We start from the raw sequence: 19992 nt of genomic DNA, 5'->3' as shown, positions 1-19992 counted from the left end.
TGATAGCAGCAGAGTCCTCTGGAAAAAAATGGCAACTGAAATACACACCCTGCTATCAGTGTCTAAAAACCTCAGCTCCTTGCAACCGGGCTTGGGTGGCCTTTTTATGCTAAAATCTGCAACACATAGTGATATCTTTGAACGCAAACAACAGGAATTCTGCAGATGCTGGAAATTCAAGCAACACACATCAAAGTTGCTGGTGAACGCAGCAGGCCAGGCAGCATCTGTAGGAAGAGGTGCAATCGACGTTTCAGGCCGAGACTCTTCGTCAGGACTAACAGTTATTGAAGAGTCTTGGCCTGAAACGTCGACTGCACCTCTTCCTACAGATGCTGCCTGGCCTGCTGCGTTCACCAGCAACTTTGATGTGTGTTGCGTGATATCTTTGAATTCTGGCATTTTAACAGTGACCCCGAAATAGTTGAGAACATTGGTTTTGATCACGTCTAAGACCTAACTGAAGGGACCTCTCCACTTCTTACACTATCAAATTGGGGGGAAGTCTTGCTTTCCTATTAACAATACCATCACTCCTACAAGAATCCACATTGGTTGACTTGTGATGTTTGACTGCATAACCAACGCTGACACAGCCTCACAGGTAGGATTAATACTAGAGACAAGACATTTCTTTTAATCAAATACCCCTTTTATAATAGCCTATAACAGAATTTTAAATCCTGAACTTTAAAATGGCTGAATTACAATCTAAAAATCAATGTTTTAAAATTTTTAAATCTTCAATTAAAATTGAATACAATTCATTTTCAATTAAATTTTTCTGGGAGTTGGCTTTAAAACATCAAAATCAAATTAAGTAGAACTGTAGCAGGATCATCACTTTCATATATATCTTTACTTCCTCCTAATGCCTCAATACCCATAGTTGGAGGCTCCTGAGTAACTCTGGGAACTAAAAATGTTTTAGTTAAGATAGTCATTATTGGTCATTTACATTTCCACAATTACTCTCATATCCTAGCTGGGCTTGATGCGGTCTGACCAGACTATCATCTTATTTTGCAAGCAGAGCCTGTGGAGTTCTCTGTGAAGGCATTATTTTCCCATCGACAACTCTGCCTGGGGTTAAATTCTTCATTGAGAAGACCATCTAGACTGTTAAATACTCAAGCCTGGCAACTTCCAGGAGGTCCACTTAGCCATCAAAAGTGGCTGTTCACATGAAAACGTGTACGTGTGAATGCCAGATTGCCAAGTGTAGATAACTGTAACTAATAATGGTAATGAGTACCCATTCAATAGGTACGCATCGCTTCTGTGCACTTGCCATTTTCACTGATTACCTCCTGACCAGAGGCTTTCTTATCTGTAATTAGTAGGAACAGTGTGATGGGGGACAGTTCAATCAGTACTTGGACCACTGAGTCATTGCCTCTATTCCCATGTAAATCAGAAGTTGAGGGTTTGTAGGAGAATTAAATTGAACTGGGGGGGGGGGGGCGAAGAATTGTAGACCATAAAGGGGGTTGATAGATTCTAGAAGTAACTGAAAGAGAGATGGCATGTTGTAGAAAGTCAATTTCTTTATAAACGACACTAGGTCCATGTGATCTCCTGGACTGATAGTTTCTCTCCACAGCTGATTTTTATCTCCACTCCAGTTACCAGCCTTTGCATTACATTTCTCAGTAACTCTACTCCACAAAACTGTATCGAAAGCCCTCTTGAGCCTAGGCAGCCATAGCTTTTTGGGAGAAGTCCAGAGTGGCACCACGCTCTGATCCTGGGTACAGCTGTATGTATAGGCACGTGCTGTTAAACCTATCCTGCTGTCCCTCAGCAATCTTTTCCATTATGGGGATTAGATTACATTGGCTGATAAGATGCCAGGATCATTTCTTTCTTACAGCTTTTACTGTATGTTGGAGCCACTACAAATGATGGGTGACATCAGTTCTTCTGTTACATCACAGAGAAACTTCTCCAAACAAATAATCTGAAACTTGATTGCTTTAAATGCTATTTTTGATTTATTCAAAAGTAAAATGATTTGGAAGTAGTCAATTCAGTCAGTTTGTTGTGCTGTAGGAGATAACGTTACCTGTACCGAATTTTTCAATGATCCATCTGGCTCAAATTTACTTGAGAGCTTTGGATGCATTGTCCTCTGAATGTTGAGCTGTTCAGCAAAAGCTACTACTTGAATTATGTAGCACTTTTAACAAAGTAAACACACCCATGGCCGTTGACAGAAGCATTAGGAGTCACCCAAAAATAATGACAAGTATGAATTACTAGGACCGATGTTATAAAGCTTAGCTAAGGAGAGAGATTTTAAGGAGCATTTTATAGGAGAAGGCAGAAGTTTGGGGTAGCTGAAGCCAGAACCATCACTGGTGGAATAAATAAGAGGCCAGAACTGTAGAGATCTTGGCGAGCTGAAGGAGATTACAGCAATAAGGAGTGGAGAGAATGATTGAGAAAACATGGATTAATAGAAGCACCGAGTTACAAATTCAGGCATTTTAAGAAGTGTCAAGTAGTCGTATCAATCAGTAGTGAAACTAAGAACCTCAAATCTCTTGACACTGAAATAGGGAGCTAATTAAAATTGAAAACAGAACACAGATCAATTGAAGTATAAATTTGTCCTGATACTCCAAAAGTGAAATGTTTGTGACTTAACACCTGCTACCCTTTCATCTCCTTTAATTTTATTCATGAACCAGGGTCTAAATATACTTTGTCAGTAACAGTGTGAACCAAGAAACTGCCATTTCCCATATTTCTAGATTAATGATCATGATGTTATGGCAATCTTCCCTGTGCACCAGGAGCATTTTCTTTTGGATGATGTCATCTCCGGAGTTACCGGGCGGGAGTATCTAAAAAAAAGCAGAGATATAAAATTCAGAATGAGATAGCTGGGCAAGGGCTGAATGAGTCAAACAGGAAAAAAAAGGAAAAATAAAGAAAAAGAATGAGAGACAAAGAAAGAGCATCTTTCACTGGCATCCAAGACAGATTATTCTCCAAGACACTGTTCCAGATACTCTGGGAGAAGAATCTTTTTATAAACACTTATGTTTGTTATAATATTAGAGATTGGGAGTGTTTGTAGCAGTGTCAAAGCGGAGAGAAATTCTATTAGCTGGTGTAATTGTGTGCTACAGGATTAAATTTCTATCCTTTTTATCTTTCATGAAAGAAAACCTGAGATTTAATATGTAGACAATTAAGTCCGCAATTTTTACCCTTGGTCCTCTCCATATTTGACGTAACAGTACATAGAGGTTTGCTCCACTTGCCTATGATTTTTTTAAATTTATGCAGTGCAGGACCTTCATGAGAGGATTGATTTATTGTCAGGTGAAAGGCATCTGGTATGTGGATTTCAGCACTGCAAACCTGCTTCAGATCCATCCGCTTAACTTTAAGATTGATTCCTTGAGTCAGCAGTACCACTGACCATCTCAGCTTCTCATAACCTTCTAAATCCATTAGCTCTCCCAGGCTCATCCTCAGGTGAACCTCCATCCCCTCAGCCACTATATCAATCCCTGCTCCAGCCTGATGTCCATATCAGAAGTTTACCTTTGCCCTTTGCTGAAGCCACAACCCTCCCAATCCACTATTGAGTTCTCTCTTCTGCGTTGCCACTGGTGCAGAGGAAAGATTTCTCAGCTACAATAAGCATATAATGCCCATCCACCTCTCTGGCTGTTATAGACAAATGAAAAATTATGTTGGCTGCTGTAGACTACTGATTTAACATGAATTTGCAAACACTGAAGAATTTCTATATAAATTTACTTGTGGCAAAAGTGTTTGTAACCCATAGATACAGATTATCAAGTGAAAGACCCAGAGAAGGAGAATGTCTCGTGAGCTGGAATGTGCTTTTGCAGTGATGACAAAGCAGATTTTAAAATATAAGGAAAGAACTTTCCTAGGCTCTGGGTGAAAAAAAAAAGTTGAACTAATTGGGGAGTTCTTTTGAAGAACTGGGCTAAAAGTTTCTTAGTATTCTGTGACTGCTGGTCAAGATTAATCCAGTGGGTAAGAATGTATGTTTTTTAATTGGCTTTGCAGGTGTAGATGTCACAAGCACAGACACATTGGGTGGAAAATTGGGGAAGAGACTGCTAGAGGCAGGAGATCATATGATAAAACCTCCAGAGGTAAGTCTAAGCAAAGGTGCCAGGCTGCACATACAATACTGGCAACAGTGGTGGAGAATGGAGAAAGCTAAAGATGGAAGCTCAGCTAAGAGAAGCTGGTTTAAAACAGAGATTTTCTCACAAGTAATAATGAACACTTCAGGGATTGATCAATATACCCAAAGATTAAACGTAGTTTTGATTCAACTGCGTAGGGCATTAACACTCAGGAAAATCAGACTGTATCAGGTTCACGAAGTACATTTCGCTGAAGAGGCCTGAACTCTTGCTATCTGATTATTCAAAATGATCACTGACATTTTCATTGCTGTTTCACTCACCCTCCTGTGATCCAATAAAAACAGAGACTTCTTGGTTCTGTGGGGAAACAACGGAAGAGTTAAAATACTGAGACCAGGAACTAAGAGGATTTGGGATTGCGGAGTATAAAGTGGTGGTGGTGGTGGGACAGGAGTAGCTGAGGGATGATTTAATCCCATCTCCCACTGAGCAGCATGCCTGCTCTTCTGCCCTTTCACCATTCTCAGTACCCATCTGAAATATACCTGAGAGGGTCACTGCCTTGCCCTGGTCTATGGCTTGTAGATTCAAACTCTAAAACAGAATCCCGAGGTCCAGAATGCAGAATGAAATCCTTGGTGCCAGTATGAAGTGAGCACCATAGATTTGGTTGGTGCCATGTTTCTGATGAACTGATAACCTGAGGCCTCCCTTAGGGAGTAATTTATGGGTGCAAATTATCCCAGTAAACTACCTTGCAGAAGAGGAGAGTTTTCCCTACTGTCCTAAATTAAATAGTAAACCTCAAGAGATAACCTGGTCACCATCACATTGGGGAGCCTTCCTGCCCTGTTTCTGATAACACAATAGTTATTGCACTTCAAAAATGGCTGTCAACCACTATGGGCATCCCAAGTTAGTAAAATCCCTCCAGAAATACAAGTCTTTTTTGCTCAGTGTCAAAAATAAAAAAAACACAGCAGACGCTGGAATTCCAAAATGAAAACAGGGAATGCTGGAAATAGTTCTAATGAAAAGCCATCAACCTGTAATGTTATCCTCTCTGTTGCTGCTGCCTGACCTGCTGAGTGTTTCCAGCACCTTCTGTTTTCATATTCAGCCTGTGGCCGTGCGTTGAAGTTGTGCGCAAGACTCAGCGAGTGAAATATTTACCTGGTTGCGTGTCTTGTGGGACTTCTGCAGCCACACACGCCATTGGTCATACAGTTTGATGTTGAGGGCTGTACATCCGTAGGCATGCTTCTTCACCCAGCCAAAGAATTGCTTCAACTCTCGTCTCAGGTTTGAGCCACTCTCCCCACTTTTCTGGTAACAAGTATTGCTGGATCGCTCTGTCAACACACAGAGGGACCACATTATTTACCTCCAGCATTAAATATGAGTGCTATTTCTTCATCATCATAAGCTCTGTCATATCAATAGCCCTCTATACAGTTCTTAGTCCTCTTCGTTATAGAGTGAAATTCCCTCTGCATTATTCAATTCCACGTTCTCAGGGCAGGGTATCACAGATTAGAGTACAAATAGTTCCAGGGTGGGCCCTCGTGCAGTAGATAAAAGTATTTTTCCCTCAACACTGCCTGTCTTAAGTAGGTCACTCTCAAAAGTAAAGTTATGATATGTTTGTTGGTTATTTATCTGTTGAATTTGGGACCCTGTGTGGTGGGTTTTATGTAGAGAATTGGGTGAGAGAGAGAACGAGGCATGTCCGAGGGTTGATCTCAATAGATGGTGACACTCACCATTGCGGGGAGTAGAGGCAGCTGTGGGGATACTCCATTCACTCCAAATCCCTGCCTTCCTGGACCCATAAATACCAACTGGATTACACCGCACCTGCACAAAGTACACGGTCCCTGGTCTCAGCCCGGCCAGTCGGCACAAGGTTTGGTTTCCAATGTCATCCACAACCTACCATGAGAAACCGGGGAAGAGAGTGTTAAGTTACAAAGCTGAGTTACGCAATCTAAGCCTACAACAGCTATTTGTGGCATTTGAAATGATCAAAGGAGTTCGTAGGCTAGAGAGAGAATCTATTTTCTCTAGTGTTCTGTGGGAGTTTAGAACAAGGTGATATAAAATGAGAGCCAAGCCATTCAGGGATAATGTCAGGAAGTGTGCCTTAGGGCAGTGAAGTTTGAACTCTACACAGAATGATGAGTATAATGGAAAACTTAAAATCTGTGATCTTATTTAAAGGATATTAAGATCAGAGGAACCTAAATGAGTCGTTTGAGTTAAGATGCGGATCAGTCAGTGCCTAATTAATTGTTAGAACAGGCTGGTAGGGCTGAATGGCATCTTCCTGCTATTACATACGTCAAATAAAGCTTGACATGATGAAATACACAAATAGATTTATTCGTTTATTTAGAAATACAAAGAAACCGGAGCACCAGGAGGAAACCAACACCGTTATGGGGAGAATGGACAATCTCCTTACAGACAGTGGCCAAAATCGGACCCCAGTCACTGACACTGTACTAGTGTTACACTAACCACTACAGATAAATGTCAGTCTATTTTCTGTTGAGTAAAGAAAGCATGGTGTGACGTAATAGATCTTAACATTATGAAACTGTCGACAGAGTAGATATAGAGAAAACATTTCCTTCAATATACGAGAGTCACCAAAATTCAAAAGAACCCTTTTATCCATAGCATAATAAGAATGCAGAAATCTGTATAGTGTAAGTTCACTTAAGGAGAGATTGATGATGCATTTGAGGGAGGAGGGAACAGAGATCTATAGCTGAAGGATTTAGATGAGAGGTGGAGCATAAATGGCAATTGGCCTGTTTGCTTGTCATAATTCTTATATAATCCAGTGCAATCTAATGATCCTTCTAATGGCCCAGGATTTCCATGATCACTCACATCAGTACCTCTCCTCCCTAAATGCTCAAAGTTAACCCTACTCAATACGGATATTTAAAAGGTGTCTATTCTTAATGCAAGCATGAGTTGTAAAAGGATATTGGATCACAACAGGCATCACTGTTCCATTTTGACTTCATCTATTTACCCTGCACAAGCACAAGTACATACACACATACAAATGTAAAAAGGAACATACATACGGAAAGATTTACTGAGATTTGCATATAAATGTCCTGAACCAGTAGAAGACGAATCAAAACAATGCAGATTTTGAAGTCTGTCTATTTGGCCACTATCTCCCACTGATACCCTCAGCAACTCACTAACAGAACTGGAAAACAGGAGGGCGTGTGGTACAAGTAATTAAAATCATGAAACATGATGAAGATGATGAAGGTGTTTGCGAGTAAATATTTTCTGGTGTGCACAGCACAGGAAGTGGGATTTTAAAACACCGGAATTAGGAAATGTGACAAGATATGAAGGGGTGCTGGGTTGGCATGGTACTGCTAATGAGGGGAAAGATTAACAGGATAGGTTAAGAAAGCAGAAACCTTCAGGGATTTCCAGAAAGAACAACAAAGCAAATGGGAATAGGGGCTTTTTGAGATGCAGATGGGTGGGGGACATGGGATGAAGAATCTCTCACATTTATTCAAAAGACTTACTTGGGTGAAGAATGTAAGAAGTAAGAGTAGGAGCCAGACATAAAACCATTCATATCTGATCCACCATTCAATGATATCATGGTTGATTCTCTACCTCATTCCCACTGTTACAGCCTGGGGCTCCACAGTTTGGAGTGCAATTCCGGTGCCATTCTATAAGGATTCCCTGTATGTCCTCCCCATGGAATGCGTAGGGTTTCTCCGGTTTCCTCCCACAGTCCAAAGACAGTGGGTAGGTTAATTGGTCATTGTAAATTGTCCCATGATTAGCTTAGGGTTAACTAGGTTTGCCAGGGGTTGCTGGGGCAGCGGGGCTAAAAGGCCAGAGGGGTCTACACCATGGCTTATTGCTAAATAAATATATATTTAAAACTCTGCCTGTCTGGAAATCTGTCCCCTGGTTTTAGCTTCTCTGTCCTTGAGAAACTTTTGCTCAAGAATAATAATTATTATTAATAAATACTGTAATAATGAGCTTAAAATAAATGGAGGGATAAAAGCTTTTATCAAGGGAGGGCAGTTAACCAATCGTTATTAATACCAGGACTAGACGAGTACACACACAGATCCCCCTGTGAGCTGTTTCCTGTGGCTAGAGTAGGTGAAGGATATTTACAGGTGGAAAGCACATTGAAGATAAGATTAGCATCTTGCCACAGTTCAGATAGTCCAAGTCACCTCTGTAGCTGAGACTGTAAATGAGCAAGAGAAGGTATGAAACGTGGCAATTACCTTCCAGTCAGTGCTGTCCTCCACACGATAACGGATCTGGTATTTGGCTTGAAAGAGGAAGTCCTTCAGGGCCGGCGGGGAGCTCCAACAGACGCTGAGCTGATCCTCAAGATCACCAACACGATTCACCTGAATGTCGGACGGGGCATCAGTGGTGACTAATGAAAAAGTAAAGGGTCAAGTGGAAATATTAGTGTTGTATACAACTTCTGTGGGCACGTGGCCAAGTGGTTACGGCACTGGACTAGCGACCTGAAGGTTGTGAGTCGAGCCCCAGCCGAGGAAACGTGTTGTGTCCTTGAGCAAGGCACTTAATGACACATTGCTCTGCGATGACACTGGTGCCAAGTTGTATGGGTCCTAATGCCCTTCCCTTGGACAACATCGGTGTCGTGGAGAGGGGAGACTTGCAGCATGGGCAACTGCCGGTCTTCCATACAACCTTGCCCAGGCCTGTGCCCTGGAGAGTGAAGACTTTCCAGGTGCAGATCCATGGTCTCGCAAGACTAACGGATGCCTTTACTTTACTTTTTTACTTTATTCAACTTCAGTGGGAGTGTGTATGCGTGACAGGACAGCATCCTAACATTGACAACATGTGTGAAACAACACTGCCCGAAGGTGAAACAGCCCTAATCTGGCTGTAGTCTTGTGTTAAAGCCAGGCCTGATTTATGTTACACCTTACACAGAAGGGGGCTCTTTGAAGCATGACCAGCTCCCAACAGAGCGGTCTTATCAGTCCCTTTCCCTTGAGAAGCTACAGTTGCTGGATTCTGGAGCAAAAGATCAACTGTTGGAGGCAAAGGAATGCCTGACATTTCAGCCCAAGACCTGCAACATCAACCATCCCTTTGCTTCCGCAGATGCTGCTTGACCCACTGAGTTCTTCCAGTAATTTATCTTTTAGTCCCAGCCCCCTTCTTACTTCCCTAAAACTCAGTCCCACTTCCAAGACCATCAGCTTGATTCCTTTGCCACGTAATAACATTGGGACTAATTTAAGTAGCCATATTTAGGATATTCAAGGGAACTGAAGCACGCTTCTGGGAAACCCATGAAATGATAGGAAATGTACAAGTTCCACACAGGTGGCACCCGAGACCAGGATTGAACTGTGCTTCCTACCTGCTGTACCCTGGTATCACTTTTGTTTTGACATTTAGGTTGGACTTCTGGCAACAGAATGTAACCACGTCAACACCCAGATAAAACACTCACCCACATCCAGAATGTCCAGAGAGATGATGTCTGAAGCTGCTGAGCCCAATTTGTTTGAAGCCTCGACCCAGATTTCATACGGGGTGAAGAGAGCCAGATCCTTGGGGATGTAGCAGGAGTTTGGTCCGGCTGTGCCCATTTCCTGGCACTGGTTCTCTTTGCCATACCACCTGAGCAAAGCAATGGTGAATTGCTGGCATCTTTATCCTCTGCATTGTAGAACATTATCTTTTAAGTCTGTGATAGTCTTAAGCAAATGGAATCGAGTCTGCGGTTATGCTACATCTCTGCCTCGACCTCTTTCTCAAGGCTGTTAGATCCTGATACTTTTATAATCCAAAGGCTCTTTGGAATTTAAGAATGAGGCATAAAATTGTTGTTCACAGCCATTGTAAAAAATGTTGAAAAATGAACAAGAGAGGGTTGAGAGAACAAAGAAAAGACAAAGGAAAAAGCAGTCGTAGTTGTCTCGTACTCAGGCTAGAGATAACAAAAATTACAGTGATAATGAATTAACCTGTCAAATAGCCAGATTCAAGTAGCGAGACACCTTCTCCTGAAAACTAAGAAGTTTCTCATAAAATAAAGAAACATCCATACTGTAATTACTGGAAAATTCACTAAGCAATTACATGAAAATAGGTGATTATATAAAAATGCAAGCAAGCATTGGAACGTTAAACAAGAAAATATCTACTTCACTTGCCCCATCACTGAACTGTTGTCAGAATCTATGGAGGTCACTTTCAAGGACTCTTCACCTCATATTCTCTCTCTCTCTCATAGATATGGATACTATATATATTGTAGCTATTATTTATTTATTTTCTCTTTTTGTATTTGCACAGTTTGTTGTCTTCTGTATGCTGGTTATCCGTCCTGTTGGCTGTGGTCTTATATTTACTGTGAATTCCCGCAAGAAAATTAATCTCATGGCTGTATATGGCAACATATATGTACTTTGATAAAAAGTTTTCTTTGAACATTGAACTTTGAAATAACAATTCTATGTCCAAATCCAAGAAGTCCTATCCTGTAGAATTGTCCTATTCGAAGTGTCTGGGTTATTCCACTTCACTGCTCTCCCTTCTTGTCCTGATTTTCAACGAGCTGGAAATGTTTCCATCTATCTGTCATACCAAATACTTCTAAAAGTAAACAGTAAACAGTTATATCCATATAATGTAGCTGCGTTTATTTAATATATCAGCAGAGTTTAGTGCTTGGATTGCTGTTTTCTGTCTGTCAGCTCTGTATTGCACTGTTTCCACATCTCTAGAGAGCTACTTAAACTCTCGAGCTTCTGACTTAGTGCTGAGAGTACAGCTACAGCTGCATCTTGAGATCTCTAAAGTTGCAGCAGCACTGTAGTTAAGTTGCTTATCTAGAAATTCCTTCACAGCAACTGGGAATATAAATTGATTTAGTTCAAGTAATCTGAAATATAAAGCTAATGTCAGTAATAGTGACTGTGAAATTGCCAGATCGTTATAAAAATCCCCTTGGTTCATTAATATCCCTGAAGGAAAGAAATCTGCCATTTGTACCAGTTTGGCCTGAACATAATATCATACTCACAGTAATGTGATGATGCCTAACTGCCTCTGAAATGGCCTCGCAAGCCATCCAGTTCAAGGACAATTATGGATGTACAATAGGCAACAGCCTTGCCAAAAACACACGTGTCTGATAAATGAATATAAAAAATACACAAAATCAAGCATCCTAATTCTGGGAAGCAATATATTGACTTACCGTAACTTGTATCTTAGTGTGTACTTTGTCTGAAGAAAGGTTTCTCCCCGACTCCCTGGGCTCCATTTACAGGTGAGATCCTTGGTGTTCTTGGACCAGCAGGTGATGTTGGTGGGTTTCTCGGGGGGAACTGTACAAGGAAGAGAAACCAGTCAGACACTGAGTACTACATAGAGTTGTTACTCTGCTGCATCTTCACTGGATTCCTGTTTCTGACAGCAGTCCTACAGTTCTTGAAGTTGCCAGACTGGCACTGTCCATTGTGAAGCAGGACGAGTGAGTCATCTGCCTGAGGGTTTGACTCAACTTGTTTCAGGATACAGTATAAGAAATAGAGCCAAGAGGAAGGCAAAAAAAACTCCTCGTGCACAGTTGCACACTTTCACAACTAGGTTTGAATGCACTTACATTTGTTTTCTGTGCATCTCATTAAATCATATTGTTGATAGGCACAAAAGAGGCCCATCGTCTTTCACAGCCCATAGCAAATCAATCCCATCAGCTCTGTCCCCCATATAATTCCACATAGCCCCACACTTTATTCTCTCACATGGTCCACTACAGTTCCTTTATGAGGTACTGGTTGATTCTATTTGCATGAGACTTACAGAGTATGAGCTCCACATTCTAACTATGCTAATTTCTCTTGTATCATTTATCCAAAATTTTGAATTCTCGTTCTCGGTCACTGCCCATCACTTACAGTAACAACTTCCCAATAGTTACTTCATCTAAACCAGTCACAATCTTGTCCGCTTCAATCAAACGCCCCAACAACTTTCTTTTCTCCAAGGAGAACACCCCTGACTCTCTGATCTAATCTTATAAGTGAAACTTCTGGCCTTCAAATCCACATTCTTTCTGGGACGATCACATTTTGCATTAGGTGTGGAACAAGAATTCAAAACAATACACAGCCCTTCTCTGTTTTTGTACAGTAAGCCTCTGTTGATAAATCCCAGGATCCCACATGCTTTACTAACCACATTCTTAAGATCTCCTTTATGGAGGTGCCATTGGGAGAAACTTACGACCAACATAGAGGCAGGACCCGGCCAGAATCCTCCCGTCTGCTCGGTGACACACCAGATTGTCACCAGACTGTTGCTGTGAACCATTCAGTCCCTTCATGGTCACCATCAGCGCAGTGTTGTTCACCACAGTGTAGAGTTCAGAGCGAAGCTTCTGGCCATTCAGTGTCCAGTAGAGATCCTGTGAGTCGACATTTGCCTCCGGGCTTACAGTGCAAGTGGCAGTCAGTGAAGAGCCAATGGTCAGAATTGGATCTTGGGGAGAAACTTCCCCAAGTGCTAAAAGGGAATGGAGCAGAAACAGTGCCTTAAAGCCTCTTCAACAGGGAGAAACCTGAACCCCAACTTTTCCATCCTAAATCTCCTCCTTCCTTTATTTAAAGTACGAATGTATTTTACAGTTCACCAATGGAAAGCAATCTTTTTATTTCCAGTGTGCTTTTTACAACCTCAGTATATCACAAGGTGCTTTACAGCTGATCAAGTTCTCTCAAAGAGTTGTAGGCATCCATTTACACAGCCAGTGGTGAGCTCCTAGTGATCTGGTGCAGGTTGAGGGACAAATATTGGCTTCTGTTTCCTCTCTTCAAATGATGATCGTGGTATTTTAAAACTTCTGAAAGGAAGACAGAGACAGTAGAGGCACTTGTAAAATTCTACAGTAGAAATATTGGCCTGGAATTTCACACTCAACTCTGCTGAGTAGAAGATCAAACCATATTGTTATGACACAGTAATGTGGACTACAATCTGAGCCACATCTGATATTAGTGCAGCTTGCTTACATTCCCTTTGTGGGTCTAGGCAGTGTGCTAGAGTACATGCGTACAGACTGTATATGCAGTGCAATGCAGCCAGAGGAGGATTATGACATCCCTTGTGCTCACTGAATAGCACTGGCTCCTGGTTCTGCTTCTAATTCTCACCCTTGCTTTCAAATCCATCACTACTCCATAACATAGGACTCTGTGCTGTTCTCTCACACATGCACATTCAGTGGCTAGAGTCATGGAAAATCCCCGTGGAATGTTGGCTCAAGGAAATCTTGTCACAAAGTAGAGGGAGAGATTGTCGACTCAGACCATGAGAGACCTGCGTCGGGCATTCTCATGCCTTACAAGGCACAGATTGGAAGTCTGTGTGGGGCGCCACTCCTCGCACAGACACTACAGCAAGGTGTGGTTAAGTGCCTTGCTCAAGGACGCAAACACGCTGCCACAGCTGAGGCTCAAACTAGCGACCTTCAGATCACTAGACGAATGCCTTAACCACTTGGCCACGTGCCCAACACGAAGTAGATGGAATGATATTGCTTGCACTGAATTGCTGACTTGAATGTTTTGTACCTTATACATTTGCAATTTTTATGAATAAAGTATATTTTTATTTTAAAAATCTGTGACCTCTCCCAACTCTACAGCTCAATGGGTTCTGTGTTCCCATTAACTCTGGCTTCCTGCACATGTCCAGTTTGTAAGCTTCTGTCACTGCAGTAAACAATCCCATTCTGGATTGCCCAGCAAACATAATCAAGACATATTATTGCTGCACCACTGAGGTATTGGGTCTTTTTGATGGGATGAGAAGATTTACTCTGTATCTAATCTACATTATACCTGCCCTCAGAATGTGTGATGGGATTCAGAATCAGGTTTATTATCACTGACATAAGTCCTGAAATGTGTTGTTTTGCAGGAACAATAGAGTGCAATACTACAAGTTGCAGAGAGAGATTATATAAAAATAAATAGTGTAAAAAGAGAGCAAACTAATGAGGCACTCTGCATGGGTTCCTGGACCGTACAGAAATCTGATGATGGAGGGGAAGAAACTGTTCCTAAAACGCTGAGTGTGCATCTTCAGGCTCCTGTAGGTCCTCCCAGATGACGGTAATGAGAAGAGGGAATGTCCTGGAAGGTGAGAGTAAATGGGGCTTTCCTTTTCTGACTGTGCTAACATTACATAGTGTCTAATCCCTGCTGGAAGAGTTATGGAAAAGGGTAAATAAAAGGATCTTTACTCTGTATGCTACTGCCTTCTACCATCCATTAGGGATGTGGTTCCACTTAAACACTTATTCTGACCCCTTTGTATTGATTAATTGTTGATGAGCCATTAACTAAGAAGAGCTAAATTTGTGCTGCCCTAGAGAGTCCTCTCAAAAGAAAAGTTCACAGCAAGTCTCTGGAAAACAGGGACTACTTCCCATATCTCAGGAGGCACCTGTCAGCGAAAATACACATCTCTGATACAATTTACCACTAATGAACCAGCACAGCTAATGATCAACTAAAGCAAAGAGTGTTTGAAAAGTCAAAACCTCAACCCAGCAAAAAAAATTATGACCTACCCAGCAGCAGTGATTCCTACCTTCTTAAAGTTTTTGAGGCTTGGACTACTTGTGGCAAGCATCTCAAGGTACTTGACAAATGCTACCAACAACATCTGTGCAAAATACTGAAATTCATTCCAAATCCAGTGGATTAGGTATTGAGACCTTACCTGCATTCAGTCAGTTTGGTTGACAGATACCATTGTTCACATATCTGACACCAGACTCCCAAAGCAGATATAATTCTGAGGTCATTCACAGTAGAGATTAGCAGGTGGGCAGAGGAAAAGATTCAAGGATATTATCAAAGCCTGCAGCATTGCCATCTGGCTCCTGGGTACCCCTGGCCAATGAATACCTATAGGGAAGGATCATTTGGAATGGCACAAGACCATCGAATCCATGTATTGGGAACACACAGAAGGCCAACCTGGCCTCATCCTCACCCACAGAGTCACCCTCTCCTCCCAACATCCCAAAGCCTTTTCACAGCTTTACACGCACGTGGCAGGAAGGTGACAAGGCACTCCGCTCACCGGGATGAGTGCAGACTTCAAAAACCTTTTCTCCCTGAGCTGGATTCTCTCCCTCTTACCGATCAGTTTGCGGTTTTGGTTTCAGAGACTGAGTCTTATCACAGCAAGGTGAGTCAGGTTCCCAGCACATTCCAACCTGTTTGAGGGCAGGTCAGCACAGATCTTCACTTAGCCCTGAAGAAAGAACTAATCAAAGACAACAGGAGTCCTCACAGCATCAACAGTCTAAGCCAGAGAACAAGGTGTGTGCAAGGCCTCAGGGCCTGTACTAAACCCCCCTTTCATCACTTTCTTTCTTTGGACAGTTGTCTAATTTATTTTCTCGCCTAACCACATTCTTCTTTACTTTCTGTCAGATTTATTTACTTCAACTCCTCTTTTCTTCATTCCCTATGTTTTTCTCGCTTGCCCTTTTCACTTTTCCCCTTTCATGAATTCAGCCACCCACTAATCGCACAAAGGAAAAGAAGTAGTTTGAATGTCGTCTGAAACCCAGATTGGCTGAGATCCCAGCTGCAGGGGCTAGAGGGTGAAATTTAATACACATTACAAATTCCACAGACATCTATTCGTAATTTAAGTTGTAAATGGATTGAAGAAATTATTTGAAAGAAAGTACTCCCAAGAAATTATAAGGGTCACACTGGTTCTTCTGGTCCTAATTTTGCCCATGATTAACCCTTCACACTGCCCCCTATTGGATTCAGTGATTTAGCGCTGCCAATGGGTGTGTTTTCTGTAGCAAGTAACTTGGCTCTTGACTGAAACAAAGTTTTAACATCATCGACAAACATAAGTCAGAAATACGATAGAATACTGTTCACCTAGACGAATGTAGTCCAGCCATACTCCAATCTCATCCAGGACAAAGCAGTCCACTTGCTCAACACCCCAAGCAGTATCTGAGCAAATATCCCCTCCACCAATGGCACCATTCTGACCATTTACAACTTCTCACCAAGTCTCTGTCAACAACCTCCCAAACCCAAAACCTTGCTGTTTGGGCATATTTGAATACCACCCCTGCAAGTTCCTCACCAAGTTGCAGATTACCCTGATTTTAAAATATATCGATGCTCCTTCACAGTCATTGGATCTTCCTGCATAGTGTCATTCTGGGAATACCTTAACAGAAGGATTGCAGCAGGTTAAAGAAGGCATCTCACCACCAAAGAAACTGAACAGAAGCAGGCTACTTGGGCTCTCAGGATTGCTCTCTCTTTCAATAAAATCACGTCTGATCTTCCATCTTGGCATCACTTAATCCCCTATTCAAGATCGTCTAATTCAAGATTCAAGATTGCTTAACGTCATCTCCAGTACACTAGTGTAAAGGAGAATAAAACAATTGTTACTCCGGATCCAACGCAGCACAAAAACCACTGCAAGATTTTTTTTAAAAAAATATTAAAAACACAATAAATATAAATACATAAAATAGCTTATATACATAGATTAACTGTATGTCCATAATGTGACGCAAGGTACAGGACTGTCTGTAAGGTGATTCTGACAGAAAATGATAAATAGTGGTGGTTGGGGGTGTGGTCAAGTCAGTTAGTGGATGGAGTTGTTGATCAGCCTTGCTGCTTGGAGAAAGTAACTGTTTTTGAATCTGGTGGTCCTGGCATGGATGTTACGTAGCCTCTTCACTAATGGGAGTGGGACAAACAGTCCACGAGCAGGGTGGGGGGGGGATCTTTCATGATGTTGCTGCCCTTTTCCTGGTAATTTTTGTATATGTGTCCTTGATGGCATGTAGGCTGGTACTAATGATGTATTAGGCAGTTTTGACTACCCGTCGTAGAGCCCTCCTGCCCACTGCAGTGCATTTCTGTACCATGCAGTGATGTAGCATGTTAGAATGCTCTCTATCTATAGATGGACATAACTATTGATGTGCATAGTCCAGCTCCCTTTAACCTCCTCAGGAAGTAAAGAGAATGAGTTTTCTTGATTGTGTACGATATGTTCTGTGACCATGAGAGACCATATTTGCTGTTACCTGTAATCTATCATTCTATACTTTGAATATAGTCAGCAATTGAACTTACCAAAGAGTCACTACCTTCTGGGTGAAGCTATTTCATCTCATCTGAGTCCTGAATGACTGACCCCTTAAGTTATAGCTGCGATCCCTGGTTCTAGACATCTAGCCAGGGGAAACATCATTCCTGCATCCAACCTGTCAAGAATCTTTGTACTTCAATTAGATTGCCCCTCAGTATATTTCACTATAGAGTGTTCTTCCTAAGAGAAACCACTAATGCCTTCCCCACCATCGCCTCCCTCCCCAGCTGGTATTTCCATCGCAGTTCCTCTATCACAAGGTAGAAAGAGCAGACCTATTCACAATATTCCAGGTTTGCTCTCACCAGCGACTTTTATAATTGCAGTATTTTATCTGTGTTCACAGATCTTCTTGTAGTAAAGGTAAACATACTGCTGCTTTACAATTGTTTGTTATACTGTAGGTTTGTTTTCAGTGACCTGTCTACGAGGAGACTTAGGTCCCTCTGAACACCTTTCAGCTTCACGTCAATTAAAAGGTACTGTCTACCTTAATTCTGCAACCTGCCATGTCCCTCAATAACTTACTAGCCGGTATATATCCTTTAGAACCTCATATTACCTCACAACAGAGGATACCACTGGCTCATCAGGTCTATGCTGACAGTCAGAGCTCAACAAACAGTTCGATCTGCTCTCATTTATCTACCTGTCACCTATTCTTTTTCACATGCCCATGAACTACCCCCTGATCCTCCTGCTACTAGATGCAATTTACAGTACCTATCAACCTACCGAGGCACCTTTGGGACGTGGGAGGGAATTGGAGCATCTGGGGGGGTAACCCAAGCAGTCACAGGGGCAACATGGAGATCCCACAAAGGCAGCAACGGAGGACGGGATCAGCAATTTTGGATAGATCACGTTTGGTCCCCTTGGGGCAAATCATTGATATAGTTTCCCGCACTGCATTCCCTGTGGTGCACGTGTGCACACTGCATTCCATCATTAGTCAGAGCCCCACAACAAAACGATCCGTTTATTCCTACCCTCTGTTTCTTGTCCATTAATCTAGCTTCTCTACCTTATGGGATAATGGTAGGGAGTCAGGAAACATAATTCATAAAGCCAGGGAGAGAACATAGAAACTGGCCCTTTAGCTGATTGAGTCCACCTCAACCATCCATCACCAATCTACAATAATCTGACATTAATCCCACCTTTCATTCTCCCCACACTCTCCTCAATTCTGCACAGATCCTACTCTCTCATTGAGGCAATTTACAAGGGCCAGTTAACCTACTAAAGTGCACATCTTTGGGATGTAGGAGGAAACCAGAGCATCAAGAGGAAACCAACACCAACACAGGAGGAACACGCAGGCTCCACATAGACAGTGCCCGAGATCAGATTGAATCCAGGTCTCTGATGCTGCGAGACAGTAGCTCTACGAAATACACCACTTGTGCCACACGCAATTCATCCAGAGGTCTGGATATCTATGCTTGAAAGGCTGGTAGAAGCTCAGACCAGTCCAGATGAAGGGTCTCAACCTCAAGCGTCAACTGTCTATATCCTCCATAGATGCTGCCTGACTCGCTGAGTTCCTCCTGATCTTTGTGTGATGCTTTCGGAAGTAGAAGCCATGCTGCGTTTTACACTAACACTTTAAGAGCCACAATCCATAAAGTTACAGACTGAGAGAAGGGAAACCCTAAACACATGCATTCAGAATCACAATAGGCTGAATATCTTCCTCTCTGCCATAAATGGCTATAATTTTTAAGTGCAATTAAAAATAGGCACTGTGCTAATCCCGACAGCATTTACCTCAACAAACCCATTTCCTCATTTCTTTCCCTCTCTCATTCACTCAAGCATGCACGCACATACACAAACATACAGGAGCAAGCACATGTGCACACAACGGGAGAAATCGTTCACACTGGCTCCAGTTCAACTCCGTTTAACCCTTTGCATTTAAAAAGCTGCAAATTCTCGGCCGCCTTTTAAAGTGATACTTACGCGCTGAGCACAAAACCAGCCTCATCATGCAGAGCGAAAGAAGAAAATGGAAAGGCGGCATGTTTCTTCAAAATCCGATTTAAACCAATTAATCTCAAAGACGAGAAAGAGCGCACCACAGAAGTTTCAACCCGGCCAAGTTTTTTTTACTTTCTTCAGACAGTTGTTGAACAAACTGCTCCTGCAAGAGAATCTTCTATTCGTGTTTGGCTTCTACCTTTCCAACTAGAACTTAATTATACCAGTGCCCCACCCTGCAAACCCCTCCAGTTCCTCAGTCTCCCCTTTTTTGATCAAACTTGCCCCCCTCTGCACAATTATGTCTCTTGTGTTAAACTAGATAATCCTTCCTGTACTAAGCCAGGGTGCCTGTGATTCCTGAGCTTGTCTGAGCCAGTCTCTCAGCTGGTGTCAGTGGCAGAGCAATGACTCACTTTGTAAATTGATGAGTGGCTCGGGAAATCTTAATGGGACAGTAAACAGCATCCAGTTTCCCGTAACCACTTTTGTTCAGCACTCACTTAGCATGCGCACACGAGCCACACCTCTCCCACCAACATGCACAGATGTACCTCACCCTTCACTGTAACGCCCACTGATATATCCCGAGTTCCTCACTGAAGCTTCCCTTTCAGTA

General features: G+C 42.2%; 1 protein-coding gene across 1 annotated transcript; it reads right to left on the bottom strand.

The window, feature by feature from the left end:
- Positions 1-348: 348 nt before the first annotated feature.
- crlf1b (cytokine receptor-like factor 1b) lies at positions 349-19738 on the bottom strand. The gene is made up of 9 exons (XM_072243822.1): positions 19356-19738; positions 12453-12731; positions 11422-11551; positions 9667-9836; positions 8447-8604; positions 5909-6077; positions 5319-5497; positions 4466-4502; positions 349-2849 (listed from the first exon to the last, which is right to left on the bottom strand). The coding sequence occupies exons 1-9, from the start codon at positions 19414-19416 to the stop codon at positions 2833-2835; spliced, it is 1200 nt and encodes a 399-aa protein (XP_072099923.1). The 5' UTR covers positions 19417-19738; the 3' UTR covers positions 349-2832.
- Positions 19739-19992: the final 254 nt, after the last annotated feature.

This window comes from Mobula birostris, chromosome 26 (genome assembly GCF_030028105.1).
Source record: "Mobula birostris isolate sMobBir1 chromosome 26, sMobBir1.hap1, whole genome shotgun sequence".
Classification (NCBI taxonomy): domain Eukaryota; kingdom Metazoa; phylum Chordata; class Chondrichthyes; order Myliobatiformes; family Myliobatidae; genus Mobula; species Mobula birostris.
Note: the sequence above shows the minus strand (reverse complement) of the source record. Positions and strands in the feature narration are given on the sequence as shown.